The sequence below is a fragment of the Monocercomonoides exilis genome, assembly GCF_001643675.1.
Source record: "Monocercomonoides exilis strain PA203 chromosome Unknown scaffold57-524287, whole genome shotgun sequence".
In the NCBI taxonomy this organism is placed as follows: Eukaryota; Preaxostyla; order Oxymonadida; family Polymastigidae; genus Monocercomonoides; species Monocercomonoides exilis.
The window spans coordinates 432,279-448,497 of NW_027150602.1; the positions used below are offsets into that span (position 1 = coordinate 432,279).

A 16,219-nucleotide genomic window follows, 5' to 3' on the forward strand; every position below is an offset into this window, starting at 1 on the left:
TCATGGCATCTCAAAAGTCTTCAATCAAATTAAACAAAATTTACAAATCCGTTGCAATTTCCTTTTGAAATTCAATTTTTTTGAATAAAAACTTATTAAAGATACCTCTATTGTTCTTTCTGTTTCTTTTGCATGCATTGAAAAGATGGAATGAAAGAAAAAAGAGAAAAGAAAAGCTTATTAAAAGTAACTCTCATTATGAGAAAAATGTTATGAACGTTTTTCGAAAATATTATTTTGAAATTTTCAATTTTTCGTAAAATTTTTCTTCGATTTCCTTTTTTTTCTTGCAACAAACAGGTGGAAGCAATCTCGGAGGCTTCAAGAATTTTTCTTCCTTAACTTTGTGAGCTTTTTTGACAGTGTCTTCGTTTTCATCTTTGCGAATGCGGATCTTTTTTCTGTCCTTGCAATCTTTTCACTAAGCTGTTTCTGTTCGTTTTCTTCTGTCAGGTTCCTAAATTCTTTTCTGGAATGTTTTGGTGAACGTTTTTTATCTTTTGTCATGTTTTTTTGAAATTATTGCTTGTTCTTATTGCTATTGAAGATAATGCAAATGATTCAATGCATGCTTTATTTGATCCTCTAATTCATCAAGCGTTTTTTTGTTTGTTGTTTTTTTTATCTTCTGAATGTCCGTCCAATCCTTTCTAAATTGCTTGCGGCTGAGAAGATGAAGAAGATGAATCGATGGATGAAGATTGCTCTTTTATAAAAGACTTGCAATTTGTTTCTTGTTGATTTTCATTTTTTCACGTTTCCTTTTTCGGAGAAAATTCTCCAAAAAGTTTTTCTTTCCATTGAGCAGTTGTTTCGCACGACGAAGATTCTGCGTTGCTATCTGTATGGGGAGATCCTGCTATTCTTTCCAACACATGAGCAACCATCACAGGCCAAATACCTGTTTTGATGAAAGAGGATCGAATGGTTGATGGAGCTGATGCAGCTGCAACTGCATCAGGAAGTGCTTCTGCTAATGAAGATCTGTAACGGCTCATTGAAAACGGGTTAGGTGTACAAAACTTATTGTAATGAGTATTTTTCAACTGAGAAAACACACACGAATCGCATGGTTGTAGAAGATGCGTCATGTTTGGAGAGAAGAATTTTAGAAGAATTCCTTTTTCTTTTGCAACGTTTGATACGTCCTCATAGAAATGTGTTCGGTGGTTGTCCATTAGCGGAAGAGCTTTGTGTGTTGGAGATGGTTTTGATTTATTGATGATTTTAGGAAACCAGTTATTCAACATGATGGATTTTAATATATCTTTTGTGACCCATCCAGAAGAAGCTGAAATGAAGTGGATGTTGAAATAGGAAAGAGAAAAAAATTCTGAAAGAAGATCTTTCGAAGGCCAAAGAAGATAGCTGGGTAATGATGAACCATCAGCACTAATTCACATGCACAAAGTTGAATTAGTCACTTTTGGAGGTGATGGAGGAGCAGGTGGATTTTGTCCTTTGAGGCAAACAACAAGTTTTGAAGTTGTTTCACCAATTGACAAAGATGATTCATCAAAATTGTTAATATCAGAAGAAATGATATTATGCTCCGAAATGAGAGATGATAATTCAGTGAACCAAGCTCTCACTTTGTCGGGTTATTGTGCTTCAATTTTCTTTATTTCCATTTGTCTGGAAACAGCCGCATGAAGAACGCTACTCCTTTTTAGCAGTTTATAGGCATTCTTTTTGTTGATTTTTAATCGGATCCTGATCAGCATCTGAACTTTTTTCAAGCAAATCAACGCACTGAAAGGTAATAAAAGATTCGAAAAGTTTTAATACAACAATCACACACCATCGATTGAATATCTCTGACACGAACAGTAGCTTGCTCCGACAAAAGAGCCAACACTTGATTCTCAATTGTTTCCAGCTGATTATCCGTAATTACAAATGGGTGTCCATCGCATCCGATTTCTCTTCCTTCCTTTTCTGCCTTTTTTGCTCGAAACCAAGCACCTTTCGATATAACTTTTTCTTCAAATGCAGTTTGCCATTTAACATAGATATTTTGTTTGATAGCGTATATTTTTTAAATTGGTGACTCAAAAGCTTTATATTTCCTTACTGCAAGTTCTCTATGTAACTGGAAAGCAGTTAATTCCATGCTTTTTATTATTCATTATGGATATGATCAGAAAGAAATAAAAGTTTTTAAGGTGCAAGAAAAGTCAAAAAATACAAATTAATCGGATTAATATACTTGATAACTAATTGATAATATGCAAAAACGTACAAACACTTTTTGTTACTTTTTGCATTGAAATATGAAACTTTCATAAGTTTTTGATTTTCAGTTAATGAATCGTTTTTGACATTCAAGCTCATCGTTAATGGACTAATAGTTTCTTTGCAATAAAACAGAAAGCACAGTTTGGAACATACAGTTGAAATTCTTTTTTCATTTTGAAAATACTGCTCATAATTCTTTGTTTCAAATCTGGTTTTGCACTTGGATCTGGTAAAGTTCCCTCTGTAATTCGGATCAATGTTTCTTTTGTTTAATTTAATTCAATGATGACATAATTAGCATGAGCCACTTCACCTTTCTTCCTCTCGACTTCTCTTTATATTCACAGGTTGTCCTTTTATCTTCCTTTTCCATATTTCCTTCTCTTCCAAACAATCTCTTCTATTTTTGGTTTATTAACAGATCCTCCTAATTTAGGGATCATTTTATTCTACGTTTGAGCCTTAACAACTTGAACAACTATTGTCCAATAACCAATTGTTTGATTTGAAACACCTGCCAAAAAAATAGAATTGTTTCGGTTCGAACCCGATCCAGTCGCATTAAAGAATCTGCAAAACAATATATATCGGAAGTTTTATTTTGGAAAATTCTGAATTCTTAAATATAGAGGTTATTTTTTTCTGCATGTTTGATACCAAAGATATGAGAATCTTCTATTTCCTCCCTTGTTCTCCTCTTGTTTCTGCACTAATGTCAACCCTTAGCAGCGAACTTTTGAATACGTTTGAAAAACCAATTTCATGTTTCTTCTTTTCAAATAAAATTGGTATTCAATTCATATACAGTTTTTATTAAACTTAATCAGATCTGCCATCAAATTCTTTTCATCCCAAACAATTAATTAAAATTTTTTTCTCCAAATTTTAATAAACAATGAAAAAATAATTCCCGATTGCTGGAAATTTGCTAAATATGTTAATAAATAATGAAAATGACTTTGAGAATTGTTTTTTCTGATGTGTAAGGAAAAGATTTTTTATTATCATAAACTGCTTTTGATCATTTATAAAACTTCAACAAATCAACAAAATTTCTTATTTTTGTGAACTTTATCATTTTTCCCCCCGGTCCTTTGGTTTTTTGGTCTTTTGTTTTTTGATTCAACTATAAGTTATTATCCTATCCAATCGCAATGTTCCCGTTGATCATAAATGGCATGTCTTCTGATAATATATATAGTTTTTTCCTCCAACAAACAACGTGATTTCAACATATTCTCACAGTTGAAGAATCCAGGTTGGTTTTGAGATAAAAATTTTGGAATTTTTTGGCATATGATAACTTTACGTAGTCGTTGAAATGTTCACAAAATTTTGAAACATTAATTAAATGTCATTTAATCGAATAAGTAAAACACATATCGCATAGAATTTTTGGTTTTTAATCTGACATTTTTTTATAAAATAAAATATGATAAAGTTAAATATTGTGGGAGTTATCAATTTTTGAAAAGATGAAAAAATGGAAGTTTCGCATTTAGGCTGTGTATTTAATAAAGCATTTAATAAAATGAAAGATATAATAATAAAAATAAAATTAAAAACAAGATTTTACTTTGAAGATTTCGGAATAATGAATAGTTAAAATATTTGCATATAAAAATAAAAAATATTTAGGGTGTTTTTTTATAAAAAAATAAGCAGATAAATATTTGAAAATTTTTTTTATTTTCGAAGCAATTTGTTTTTTATTAATCATTTAATACGCAACAAAAATAAAAATATAAACTACAAACATATCCTCATTGACTACGTTAAGTTATCATTAGCCAATTTTTTGTTTTTTCAATAACCAGTTAACGAAAACCTCATAACCAAGAATTTATTCGCTTTTTCTTTTGTTTGTTTCAAATATTCTTTCGAAAATTTTTTTTCAAATTACTCCCATATTTGGAGTATATCACAAAAAAGACAGTATAATTTCATAAAAAATAATTATGTAATTGATTATTGAAAAACAGAAAATTGATTTTGTTGAAAAAACATTCCATATTAATGAAAAGAAGAAAAAGAAGAACAATGAATAGAAAAATTTTCAAAAATAGACAAAGAAATTTATTTGTTCATTAACAATGAAATGATATCGAAAGAATTGCAAATTGAACAAAATCGAATGATCATTTTTCAAAAACTCAAAGAGTTGATATTTAATTTCAAAATATGGTTTGATCAATCTTTTTTATATTTCCAGAATGAATACTGTTGCTTTGATTGAATGTTTGATTATTTTAGTATTCGGAACAAATGCGATTGAAGAAACAAGTAAGGAATACACTTTATTCCATGTTCTTATTTCATCAAAAAGTCATATTTTGGAGAAATGGAGTATTGTTCAAATGTTATGTGAAATACATAACTCATCAGTCGAATTCAAGGGGATATTGTTTGAAGGAGCAGATGATTTTGTAACTTTCGATATTGGAGCTAAATCATTCCTGCAACTTGATGACTGCATGTTGATGAGAAAAAGAGGTTTCAATAAACATTTTGTCTTCAATGAAGGGACATGTGAATTGACAAACACCACTTTGAACATCGAAAAAAGAGACTATAATTGTGATATGACAATGATGAGTCTTGTGAAGATGGAAGGAGATGATTCATCGCTGCTTGTAAGAAACAGTGAGTGGAAGAACATTGTGTTTTGTGGGAGTGGAAGCATTTTGAGAAGTGGAAAAGGAAGTTTTGAAGGAATCAAAAACTGTGTTTTTTCAAACATCACAATGAAATTCATTAAAACTGATGAAATGACATTTGAGAAAGTGACAATGATGAAAATGAGCATTACGGAGGATTGCAGTGTTGAAAGTTCGATGAATGTGCTGGAGGGAGGGATTGTGAGTGGAACAGAAGGATCCATTGCATTTTCTTGCAACAATTGCACATTCTTCAACAATAAAAGAGTGGATTGGAGAATGGGAAATACAGAAAGAAATTCAACCACAGAAACACAGACATATAAGAATGCTGAATGGAATGAATGCTCAGCTTCTTGTGGAGGGGCACTGTATGTGCATGACAATTCAAGTGCTACGCTGACTGTTGAGAATTCCTCTTTAGTGAAATGCAATGCAACTTCAACGAAAGGAGGAGGAATTTATGCATTTAATATTGCAAAATGTTCATTAAAATCTTGTTTTTTTGAAAAATGTATATGTTTCAAGGAAGATGGAGGGAGTGTTGAAATGGAAGGAATTACGATGCAAGTATTTGTTGAGAATAGCAAATTCAAAGATGGGTGGGCTTTCGACGATGCTGGAGGGCTTTGCGTTTGGAGATGCAAAACAATAAATTCAAACGATTGCATTTTGGATTGTCTTTTTTCTAATTGCAGCGGGCATAATTCTCAAAACACTGATGGAGGAGCATTGATTCTTTGGAGTATGGTTGAAAAAATTATAATAAAAAATTGTTTTTTTCGAGATTGTCAGTCTTTATATCATGGTGGTGGACTCAGTCTTCAAACCGTCGGATTTGGAGGAGAATTGATTTGGTTTTGCATTTTTCACAACAACTCAGCAACATATGGAAATGATATTTTTGTGGAGGATAACTCCACAAATTCTCAAGTTGCTTTCTGTTATTCGACACGAATAGAAGGAGTAAGATATTACGCAGGAGGAGATAAAAGTTATTGGCTTCCAAACAATGGAGGGAGAAAAAGATTTGTTGCTTCAGTTCAAACACAGCCAAATGCAAAAGACACATTCAGCTGTGGATTGAATGAAAGCTGCTCATGCTTCACAATCAGCCATTGCCTTTCCCAAATGATTTCTGGATTTGTGGAGGAAATCAAGGTGTTGAGTGGAACAGTTGTGGAAGGAAAAGGAGTTGATATTGGGGAGAAAACAATCTTTGTGAATGGAGTTTCTCCAGCTGGCTCAGCCATTGAAACACAATTTGAATCAAATGGACTGAGCCTGTTTTGCGTTGGAACAGGGGAGTTGACTGTGAGTGATCTGTCAGTGGTTCACAATTCGTCACTTGAAAACAACCGAAGAAGCATATTGTTTGAGGTTCAAGGGGCTGGAGGGATCAATTTGGAGAGATTGAATATTTCAATGGATGCAGATCATTCAGAAGAGAGGAGCATTCAGAACTCGCTTGTGAAGATGGAAGGGGGAAGTTTGAAGATGAAGGGTGTGAGATGGGGACAAACATTCAGCACCACAAGTGCGATATCTCTGCCTCAAGGATCTTCAGTTTCATTGTCTCTGGATAACTGCACATTCAGCAACATTGTGAGGACAACAGCAGGATCATCGCTGATGAATGTGGGTGAAGGGTCATATTCAATAACTCTTGATGGATGCACGATTGATGGCTGTGGGAGTGAAGACTCTGAGTTTGGAGGAGGGATGATGATTGAAATGGGGAATGTTGGTTCATTGACAATGAATGGAGGTATTGTGAGAAACTGTTATGCCTCGACTACTCAAGGGAGAGGAGGAGGGGTTGGGCTGAAAGTGAGAGATATAAATGTAGAGTTTCTTGTTTCATCAGCATTTGAGGGGAACAGAGCCAAATGGGGAAGTGACATTTTTATTGACTCAATCGATCTGGAAACAACAGCAAAAAGTGGGAAAATCGCTTCGTTGACTGATTCGTTAGAGACGAAGAGCAAAATGCAAGGATTTGAAAATGGAGATGAATCGTTCCCAATTCCACTTTGTGTTTTTTTGTGGAATAACTTTTCTGCGCCAGCATTTGTTGGAGGAGGATCACTGAGCCATGATTTTTCGATGTGTGGATTTAAAGAGTTTCCATGCTCCACGATTGAGAAGGCAGCATCAGTCCACTTTGAAGGGAAGAAAAAAGACATAACCATTTTTGAATCATTTGCCTTTGAGGATGAAGTGAGCTTGAGGACAGATGAATGGAACATCAAGGCAAATCAGAATGAAATGAAATGTGGTGTTGCCGATCTGACAGATGGAACGCAAAGCGGATTGATTGAGAACTCAGTTTCTGTGTCAATGACCAGCATTGTATTTTCTTTGATTCAATCGCTTTCATCTCATGAAAGTGTATTTGAGTGTCATTCAGGGAAACTCACACTGAACAAATGTGGGATGGAAGGAGGCACTGATTCTATTTCAACAGTGTTTGTGAGTGTTGTTGGAGGAGCTGTGGAAGTGATTGAGTTTTCAACAGTGAATATAAAAAAAGGAGATTCATCGTTTTTCATTGTTGAGGGAAGTATTAATTCAAGGCCTTCACTGAATATAACAAACAGCGATTTTGGAGAAATCACATTTGGCAATGGATGTGTTGTTGAGTGCCACAATGGAAATATCGAGAAGATAACAGGATGCACATTTTCATCGATTACTCGTTCGAAGGGAAGTGGAGGGTGCATCAGCATAATGAATGGTCATGATGGAAGCGATTACAAAGCAGAAATAAATGACTGCACATTTGAAGGGTGTTCCGTTGAAGGAGAGGAAGAAGAGATTGGAGGTGGTGCATTCTTTTATAAAGCATCCACAAATACGAATCTGTTGATGAGCGAGTGTGAGTTTTATTATTGCACAGCACTGCACGAAGGGGAAGAAGTTGGATATGGAGGAGGAATAATGTTGAACTTGTTGAGTGAAATGGGCGAGGCAACATTTGTGATATCTTCTCCAACTTTTTCTTCTGACAAACAGAACAATGCAAAATATGGAAAAGATTTGTTTGTTTCATCTCTATCGCTTATCAGCAGCATCAAGAACGAAACGCTGCCATTTGTGAAAGATAGACTGGAGATACTGACCGAAGATTCGATGAAAGGGTATGATGGAGGAAACAGAGAGTGTGCAATCCCACTGATCTATTTCTGGAAAGAGGTTGGGTCGAGTGTATTTGTTGCAGAGGAAGGAAACAATGTGGTTGTGTGTGGGCTATTGGAGTATCCGTGTGGATCTGTTGATTATGGGATGAGGAGAGGGGGTAGTTTGGGGATTGAGTCGATTGCCATTCAGGGGACTTGTGATGTGAGGACTGAAATGAGTGTGAGTGGGATGAGGCTGGAAGGAACAAATGGCGAAACAGACAAAATTCAATTTGTGAAAATAATTGAAGGAGACAAGGATGCTGTTGTTGAATGCAAAGGGGTTGTTCAATTCAAAGAAGTGGGGATTCTGATCCCTAGTGCCTTCGATAACGAGGCAAACATCCTCGTCCAGACAGGTACAGATGCAATCAAAACGACTATTGCAGGATGTTCAATTCACATAAGTGACAATGCTGAAGGTGAATTGACATTTGTATTGATAAGTGCCACAAAAGGAATTGTCGAGATTGAAAAGACAAAGATGGCAGGGTTGGCATCAATGCATGAGATAATGAGCATATCAGTTGGATGTGTGATAACCGTGAGCGATGTTTCCTTTGAAGAAATTTCATTGAGCAGGAAAAGTGCAATTGTGATGAATGAAAATGAGATTCCAGAAAATGGAAATGATAATGCAGAAGAAGAGTGGAATGTTCTGTTTGAGCAATGTTTATTTTTGAATGTGAAGCACAGCGTGTTAAGCAATCCTTCATTGCTTTTCTGTGATGTACCGAATGAAATGAGATTGAAAATGGAGAATTCGACAATTGATAAATGTGGATCGGCAAGCTCGAATGAAGGAGGATGCATGTTTTTCCTTCTCGATGAGAGAGGGGGACTGGAAATGAATCACACAAATGTGACAGAATGTTTCTGTTCGAACAATGGGAGAGGCGGAGGATTGTTTTTAAAAACACAGAGTGTTGCAAAGAAGTCTTTGCCATTTGTGCTGTCGAACATCACATTCAAGGAGAATGTTGCATTGAAAGGGAGAGATGTGTTTGTGAAGAGCATAGACCTTGACTCGCAGATAAGTGAATCACAGTTCCTGATAAACTTTGGGGAGCCATTTGTGAAGGAGCTGGCGATATGGGGGTGCACAGCAGACGATTATGGGGACGAAGAGGATCTGTTGGGGAGGGTGTATGTGTTCAGGAGCGAATTCATATTTGTGTCATCGATTGTGGGAAACAGTAGCAACAGCAAGAACTGTGGGGAAATGAAGAGTGCATGCTCATCGCTGAATGTTGGGGTGAGCCACATCATTCCATCGGATTATTCGCAGCTGCTGATATGGAATGAGACAATATTAGCTGGTTCATGCTCAGCTCAAAAGGTGACAATCAAGTCGATGGAGGCAAGCAGGAATGCTGAGATAAAAGTGAATGAGATGAACTTGGCTGGTGAAGGAGCTGTGACGACATCAGAGTCTGTTAGAATTGAGAAAGTTTCATTTGTTTTTGGTGTAATGCAGAATGTTGTCTGCTCGTGCTTAATACACCAATTGAATGGATCTCTAATTCTCGAATCTGTTTCATTTCTATCGGAGAGTGGATCATTGGAGAATTCACAAACCCTTTTTGACTTTTCTCTGCTGGTTGTTGAAAATGGGATATTTGAGGCAGATCGATGTAGCATTGGGTATTTGGAATTCTCAAAACCAATGTTCCAGATATTGTGCTCAGAAAGAGCAACATTTGAAGATCTGACTGCTTGCAATGTCCAGTGCACAAGCTCAGTGATTGAATGTGGAAAGAGTGAGAAAGTGATAATTTCAAAGTTGGCAGTCACAAATATCTCTTTGCAAAATGAAAGTCTAATTTCATTTGAAAATGGCCATTCTTCACTCGTTTTATCTTTGACGTTATCATCATTCTCAAACATCAGCCGGCTGTCTTCTGGGCCTTGCATTATTTGCACAGCTCAGCACATGACTAACTTTGAGATGTGCAACTGTTCTTTTCATAAATGCACATCAGAGCCATCAAAGGGGAGCCAAGTGGCAATCGCTTTGACTGAGAATATCTTGATGGATTCGTGCACATTTGAAGGAAACCTGGCTGATAATACCGAAGAAATAAATGGCGTTGGTAATAAGATCTGTCAGTGGAATGGTTCAGTTGTTGATTTTTCTAGCAGTTCCGTGATGATGAAAGACACAACAATCTGCAACTCCTCAAAGGGAGGGATGACTGTGAGCGGAGGAAATGTGATGATTGAAAAGGGGGAGTTTGTGAATAATAATCCATCTATTGATAGATATCCATCATTGAGAAGAAACATTATCTGTTCAGATTCTGGAACATTGAATGTGATGAGTTTGAAAGGTGGAGATGGATTGAAGGATAATACCTCACTTTGGATGTCGAATGATGGGTGCAGCTTTGAAGGGATTATTTCTGAAAGAGCATCACCATTCTTCATCCCAGTATTGGAAAGTATTGAAGAAAATGAGAAAGGAGAAGAAATGGAGGTTGTGTTCAAAGGGAAGCTGCTTCTCCCGTGCAACTTGTCATTCATGATTGTAAAGCAGATGGGCGATGAAAAGCAGATAGAGAAATATGAGTTTGATGAGAGCGGATATGCATCGGAGACAGAAGTCGAAGGGAGACTGAAAAGGGAGATAATTCGTGAGGCAGGAGATGAGGCAGAGGTGAGAGTGCTCATTCTGTTTGGAAATGCCAAAAACCCATCATCCACTGATCCTTTCATCCTGAAGAACAGAAGTGAGCCCAAGGCCAATGGAGATGAAAGGATTGTCGAGGGAGGAAAAGAAGGGAAATCGTATTGGTTGTTGATTGTGATAATCATGGGCATCATATTGTTGATTGTTCTGATTGGATTTATTTTATTTATTGTTCGATGGAAGAAGGTCAAGAATGAAGCAGAAGATTTGAGAGAGATTGTGAACGACAACATCAGAAAGGATCCGAAGGCATTTGAGATGGTAACGATGGAGATGTCACCTGAGGAGCAGTGGAGGAGAGCAGAAAGAGAAGCCGAGAAGAAAAATGATGAGAGGATGAAGAAGAGGGTGTATGATACGAATATGCAACATTCTGAGTCATCAGAGCATCTTCTCTCTGAGAGTGGATCAACTGAATACATCCTTGGAAGAGACTCAGACAAGATTCCTCAATGGATGCTGGAGAAAGAAGAAGAAGATGATGATATATCGAGAAAGAGAACGCCTTCCCCATCCATTTCATCCACTTCAACATCAGATACGACTGATTCAGATTCAACATTTGTTCGAGGAGAGGATCTGTGTCCGACAACCTCGTCGATGTCGAACTTGGTGGATGCAATGGCCTGTTCATCACCACATGAGAAGCTGATTGTGGATCTGAGGGATTCGCTGTTCATGCTTCTTCATGGGAGAAATGAGAAAAAAGAGATGGCGATTGGAAGTCTTCAAGAGAGAGAAATGACAGCTGCCCAGATCCTGTTCTGGGTGGCTAATCTCGCCCTTCACTCGTTTGATGAAATGGAAAACCCTCTTCAGTCGCTGGGCAGTCTGAGTCCGCACATTGTGCTGTTCTCCGAGCACATGGTCATCTGCATTGCCATGCACTCAGATTGTTCATCAGACTCAGACACTTCGTCCTCCATATCTTCATCAACAGTTGTGACATCAGCAAGTGATGATGAAAGCGACTCTTTGCCCTCATCTGCCTTTGAGGATGATGAAGACAACAGAAAGGAGTGTTTGCGATGGAAGGCACCAGAGCTGCTGAATGGGACAAAAAAGCATGCAACGAAAAAGACGGTGGTGTTCTCGATAGGGATGATGCTGTGGGAGTGTTTGACGCTGCAGATTCCGTTTGGGGAGTATGAGGCTGAGACAGCTGGAGAGAAGATAAAGAATGGGGAGAGGCCAGGAATGGAGAGCATACGTGGATCAGAGATGTGTGAAGCGGTGGAAAACGGGTTGGATGGAGATCCAGAAAGGAGAGCATCGTTGATGCAGGTGAAGCGGTATCTGGTTGGGCACTTGCCATCGGGGTACACGATGGCGACAGTGTCAGATGCAATTGCATATTGTGAAGGGTCGGAGGAATGCGGGTCAGAATACATTGAGCGGAGCGGGGTTATTGTGAAGCTGCATTCTGGATCTGAAAGCGAAATACAAACAAGAGAAAGCAGTGGATGAAGCAGAATGGAGAGTTGGGGGCAGCCACAGATGAATCACTTGAAAAGGGAAAAAGAAAGAAAAACGTTGGCATATTTCTCGGAATAAAGAATGATTGGAGATTAACAAAAAATTAAATGGTGCACTATTCTTAATTTCGTTGGATTTATCCAAGCAAAAAGCGAAGGGCAAAGGCATTTGCAAAAGGCACCATTTAATTTTGATTAATTAATTATTATTCAAACGCACTTTTTTGTTTTGTTGAGCAAATTACAGATAAACTTTTTGTTGAAGGAAAGTTTGTGTGTGTGCCAAGACATTTTCCAAAACTTCTCGCTGGTGTTTTCTGGCATTCGTATCAAAGCAGCAGCTAATATGTGCGATTATTTTAATCACTGAATTACTTTTTTCTCGCTAATTTTGTCTAATTGCATCCTTCTAGCACATAATTTGGATAATTCAATATGCTGTGTGTGCTTATATTTAAATAATAATCTTTTTTGTTTCTCAAAAAGATTTGATTGAAGCTTGTTATTTCGAATTTAAAGCTATCATAACACCATTTCCAATAAGACTTTTTTTATTCCTTTTTAAAATAACTATTCTCTCATATATCTGCTTTTTGTCATTGCCATAGTTTAGTCTAAAAATGAAATCTAAATAATTATATGCAATAGTTTCTGCTTAACCTCCTATTTTCTCTCTTGAGAAGCAGATTTTTCGTTTTTCAGGTATGCACAAAAGTTATTCAAAATCAAAAAAAAACTTTCAAACAAATTCGAAATATTTGACAATAATCAAAAAAGCAACTAACGTTTATTAAATAGAGATTAGAACATTTTGTTCTTGTGATTAAAAAAAATAATTAATTCATTATTTATTAACCACATAAAAAATAATTCCAAATGGAAATATTTGTGTTTATAATAGGGCTCACTTTTTATGGAGCATTTCCTTTATTGACATTTTTTATTTATATTTGTCTGTTAATTACAGAAAAGAATGTAATGGTTTTCAGCATATATATAAACATTTCAGATATATCTTCCACAATTTATCAACAATTAGTTTTGGGAAAGGGTCACTTATTGACTCCTTCTTATTTTGCACTGAAGACTTAAATAGTTTTTATTATTTGATATTTCATATCGATTTTTTGAATTTGAGATTGCGCGAATATATGGGTGATTGCTTTTGATATCACATGTTTTCAATCAAAATTTTTGATTTGAAGAATTTTTGTATATTAATGAACGAACAATGAAAAGTGATTACGCCTTTTTGTGATAATTTTATCATGAACAAATCACAATCAATGGTTTTAAAAACAATTATTATTCATTCAACATTCGAATAGTTAAGTTCTTGTTAAAGACAAAATACATTTATTCAAACAACTTTTCGAAAAAAGTTAAGATTTCAAAAATAATCGCACACATGTCAAAATGCCTTTGGATCAATAAATCTGATTCTAATGGAAACTTATAAAAGTATCAATCTTCAGAATGGATTGAGCTGCAAAACCCTCGTCAGCCTTCAAACATTTATCAACGATTTCATTGTTCGAATGATTAGTAATTTCTTTATGAAAGGTCAGTAATTTATCGGTACCCAAAAAATTAATCGGGACCTAAAATTTCTGGCTCCCAAGAGCACTTTTAGAAAAAAAATAAAATAACAGAAAACCTTCAAAATATTTTTATTTTCTTTTCCTGAAAATATTTTTTCTTTTTTTTTTTGAATTTTAGTGAAAAGATCTCGAATATTTTGTTTCATTTTTAAGATCAATGACTTGCTCACTTTTCAACGAGATTTTTGTTTTGAGTGTCCTGAGTGTTGTTATTACCATAGAACTTGACTATTTAATACTTTTATTCATCTTATTTTATTAAACACTTCGCTTTTTATTGTTATTTTGCACATTTTCATATATACAGATGAAATTTGAATGAACATTAAAGTTTGCAATTGTTTTTTTAATGTGTACTTCAATTGATAATATATTAATATATATGTCAATCTTTCAAATTTTGAAACTAGATTATTTGATTTGAAATAATGAAACAATAAAAATAAAATACAAGTATATTTGAATTACAATCACTTTATAAAAAAATAAAAGATTTTTTTCCTTTAGCATTTCTCAATTTGTTATAAATTTTCAATTTTTCATCAATTGATGCACACATTAAAAAAACAATTGCAAACTTTAATGTTCATTCAAATTTCATCTGTATATATGAAAATGTGCAAAATAACAATAAAAAGCGAAGTGTTTAATAAAATAAGATGAATAAAAGTATTAAATAGTCAAGTTCTATGGTAATAACAACACTCAGGACACTCAAAACAAAAATCTCGTTGAAAAGTGAGCAAGTCATTGATCTTAAAAATGAAACAAAATATTCGAGATCTTTTCACTAAAATTCAAAAAAAAAAAGAAAAAATATTTTCAGGAAAAGAAAATAAAAATATTTTGAAGGTTTTCTGTTATTTTATTTTTTTTCTAAAAGTGCTCTTGGGAGCCAGAAATTTTAGGTCCCGATTAATTTTTTGGGTACCGATAAATTACTGACCTTTCATAAAGAAATTACTAATCATTCGAACAATGAAATCGTTGATAAATGTTTGAAGGCTGACGAGGGTTTTGCAGCTCAATCCATTCTGAAGATTGATACTTTTATAAGTTTCCATTAGAATCAGATTTATTGATCCAAAGGCATTTTGACATGTGTGCGATTATTTTTGAAATCTTAACTTTTTTCGAAAAGTTGTTTGAATAAATGTATTTTGTCTTTAACAAGAACTTAACTATTCGAATGTTGAATGAATAATAATTGTTTTTAAAACCATTGATTGTGATTTGTTCATGATAAAATTATCACAAAAAGGCGTAATCACTTTTCATTGTTCGTTCATTAATATACAAAAATTCTTCAAATCAAAAATTTTGATTGAAAACATGTGATATCAAAAGCAATCACCCATATATTCGCGCAATCTCAAATTCAAAAAATCGATATGAAATATCAAATAATAAAAACTATTTAAGTCTTCAGTGCAAAATAAGAAGGAGTCAATAAGTGACCCTTTCCCAAAACTAATTGTTGATAAATTGTGGAAGATATATCTGAAATGTTTATATATATGCTGAAAACCATTACATTCTTTTCTGTAATTAACAGACAAATATAAATAAAAAATGTCAATAAAGGAAATGCTCCATAAAAAGTGAGCCCTATTATAAACACAAATATTTCCATTTGGAATTATTTTTTATGTGGTTAATAAATAATGAATTAATTATTTTTTTAATCACAAGAACAAAATGTTCTAATCTCTATTTAATAAACGTTAGTTGCTTTTTGATTATTGTCAAATATTTCGAATTTGTTTGAAAGTTTTTTTGATTTTGAATAACTTTTGTGCATACCTGAAAAACGAAAAATCTGCTTCTCAAGAGAGAAAATAGGAGGTTAAGCAGAAACTATTGCATATAATTATTTAGATTTCATTTTTAGACTAAACTATGGCAATGACAAAAAGCAGATATATGAGAGAATAGTTATTTTAAAAAGGAATAAAAAAGTCTTATTGGAAATGGTGTTATGATAGCTTTAAATTCGAAATAACAAGCTTCAATCAAATCTTTTTGAGAAACAAAAAAGATTATTATTTAAATATAAGCACACACAGCATATTGAATTATCCAAATTATGTGCTAGAAGGATGCAATTAGACAAAATTAGCGAGAAAAAAGTAATTCAGTGATTAAAATAATCGCACATATTAGCTGCTGCTTTGATACGAATGCCAGAAAACACCAGCGAGAAGTTTTGGAAAATGTCTTGGCACACACACAAACTTTCCTTCAACAAAAAGTTTATCTGTAATTTGCTCAACAAAACAAAAAAGTGCGTTTGAATAATAATTAATTAATCAAAATTAAATGGTGCCTTTTGCAAATGCCTTTGCCCTTCGCTTTTTGCTTGGATAAATCCAACGAAATT

At 34.5% G+C, this 16,219-nt stretch overlaps 2 protein-coding genes across 2 annotated transcripts; one reads left to right on the forward strand and one right to left on the reverse strand.

Moving 5' to 3' along the window:
* Positions 1-752: 752 nt before the first annotated feature.
* MONOS_14107 (uncharacterized protein) lies at positions 753-1,250 on the reverse strand (the record flags this gene model as incomplete). The annotated part of the gene is made up of 1 exon (XM_067866882.1): positions 753-1,250. The coding sequence occupies one exon, from the start codon at positions 1,248-1,250 to the stop codon at positions 753-755; it is 498 nt and encodes a 165-aa protein (XP_067720020.1).
* A 4,745-nt stretch (positions 1,251-5,995) lies between these two features.
* On the forward strand, positions 5,996-12,815 carry MONOS_16042 (uncharacterized protein). The gene has a single exon (XM_067868951.1). It carries the CDS (start codon positions 6,027-6,029, stop codon positions 12,228-12,230), a length of 6,204 nt encoding a protein of 2,067 aa, XP_067720021.1. The 5' UTR covers positions 5,996-6,026; the 3' UTR covers positions 12,231-12,815.
* The last annotated feature ends 3,404 nt before the right edge of the window (positions 12,816-16,219 follow it).

What these genes read in the sequence shown, in the direction of transcription:
- MONOS_16042 (XM_067868951.1), top strand. Translation starts at nt 6,027, where the DNA reads ATGATTTCTGGATTTGTGGAGGAAATCAAGGTGTTGAGTGGAACAGTT.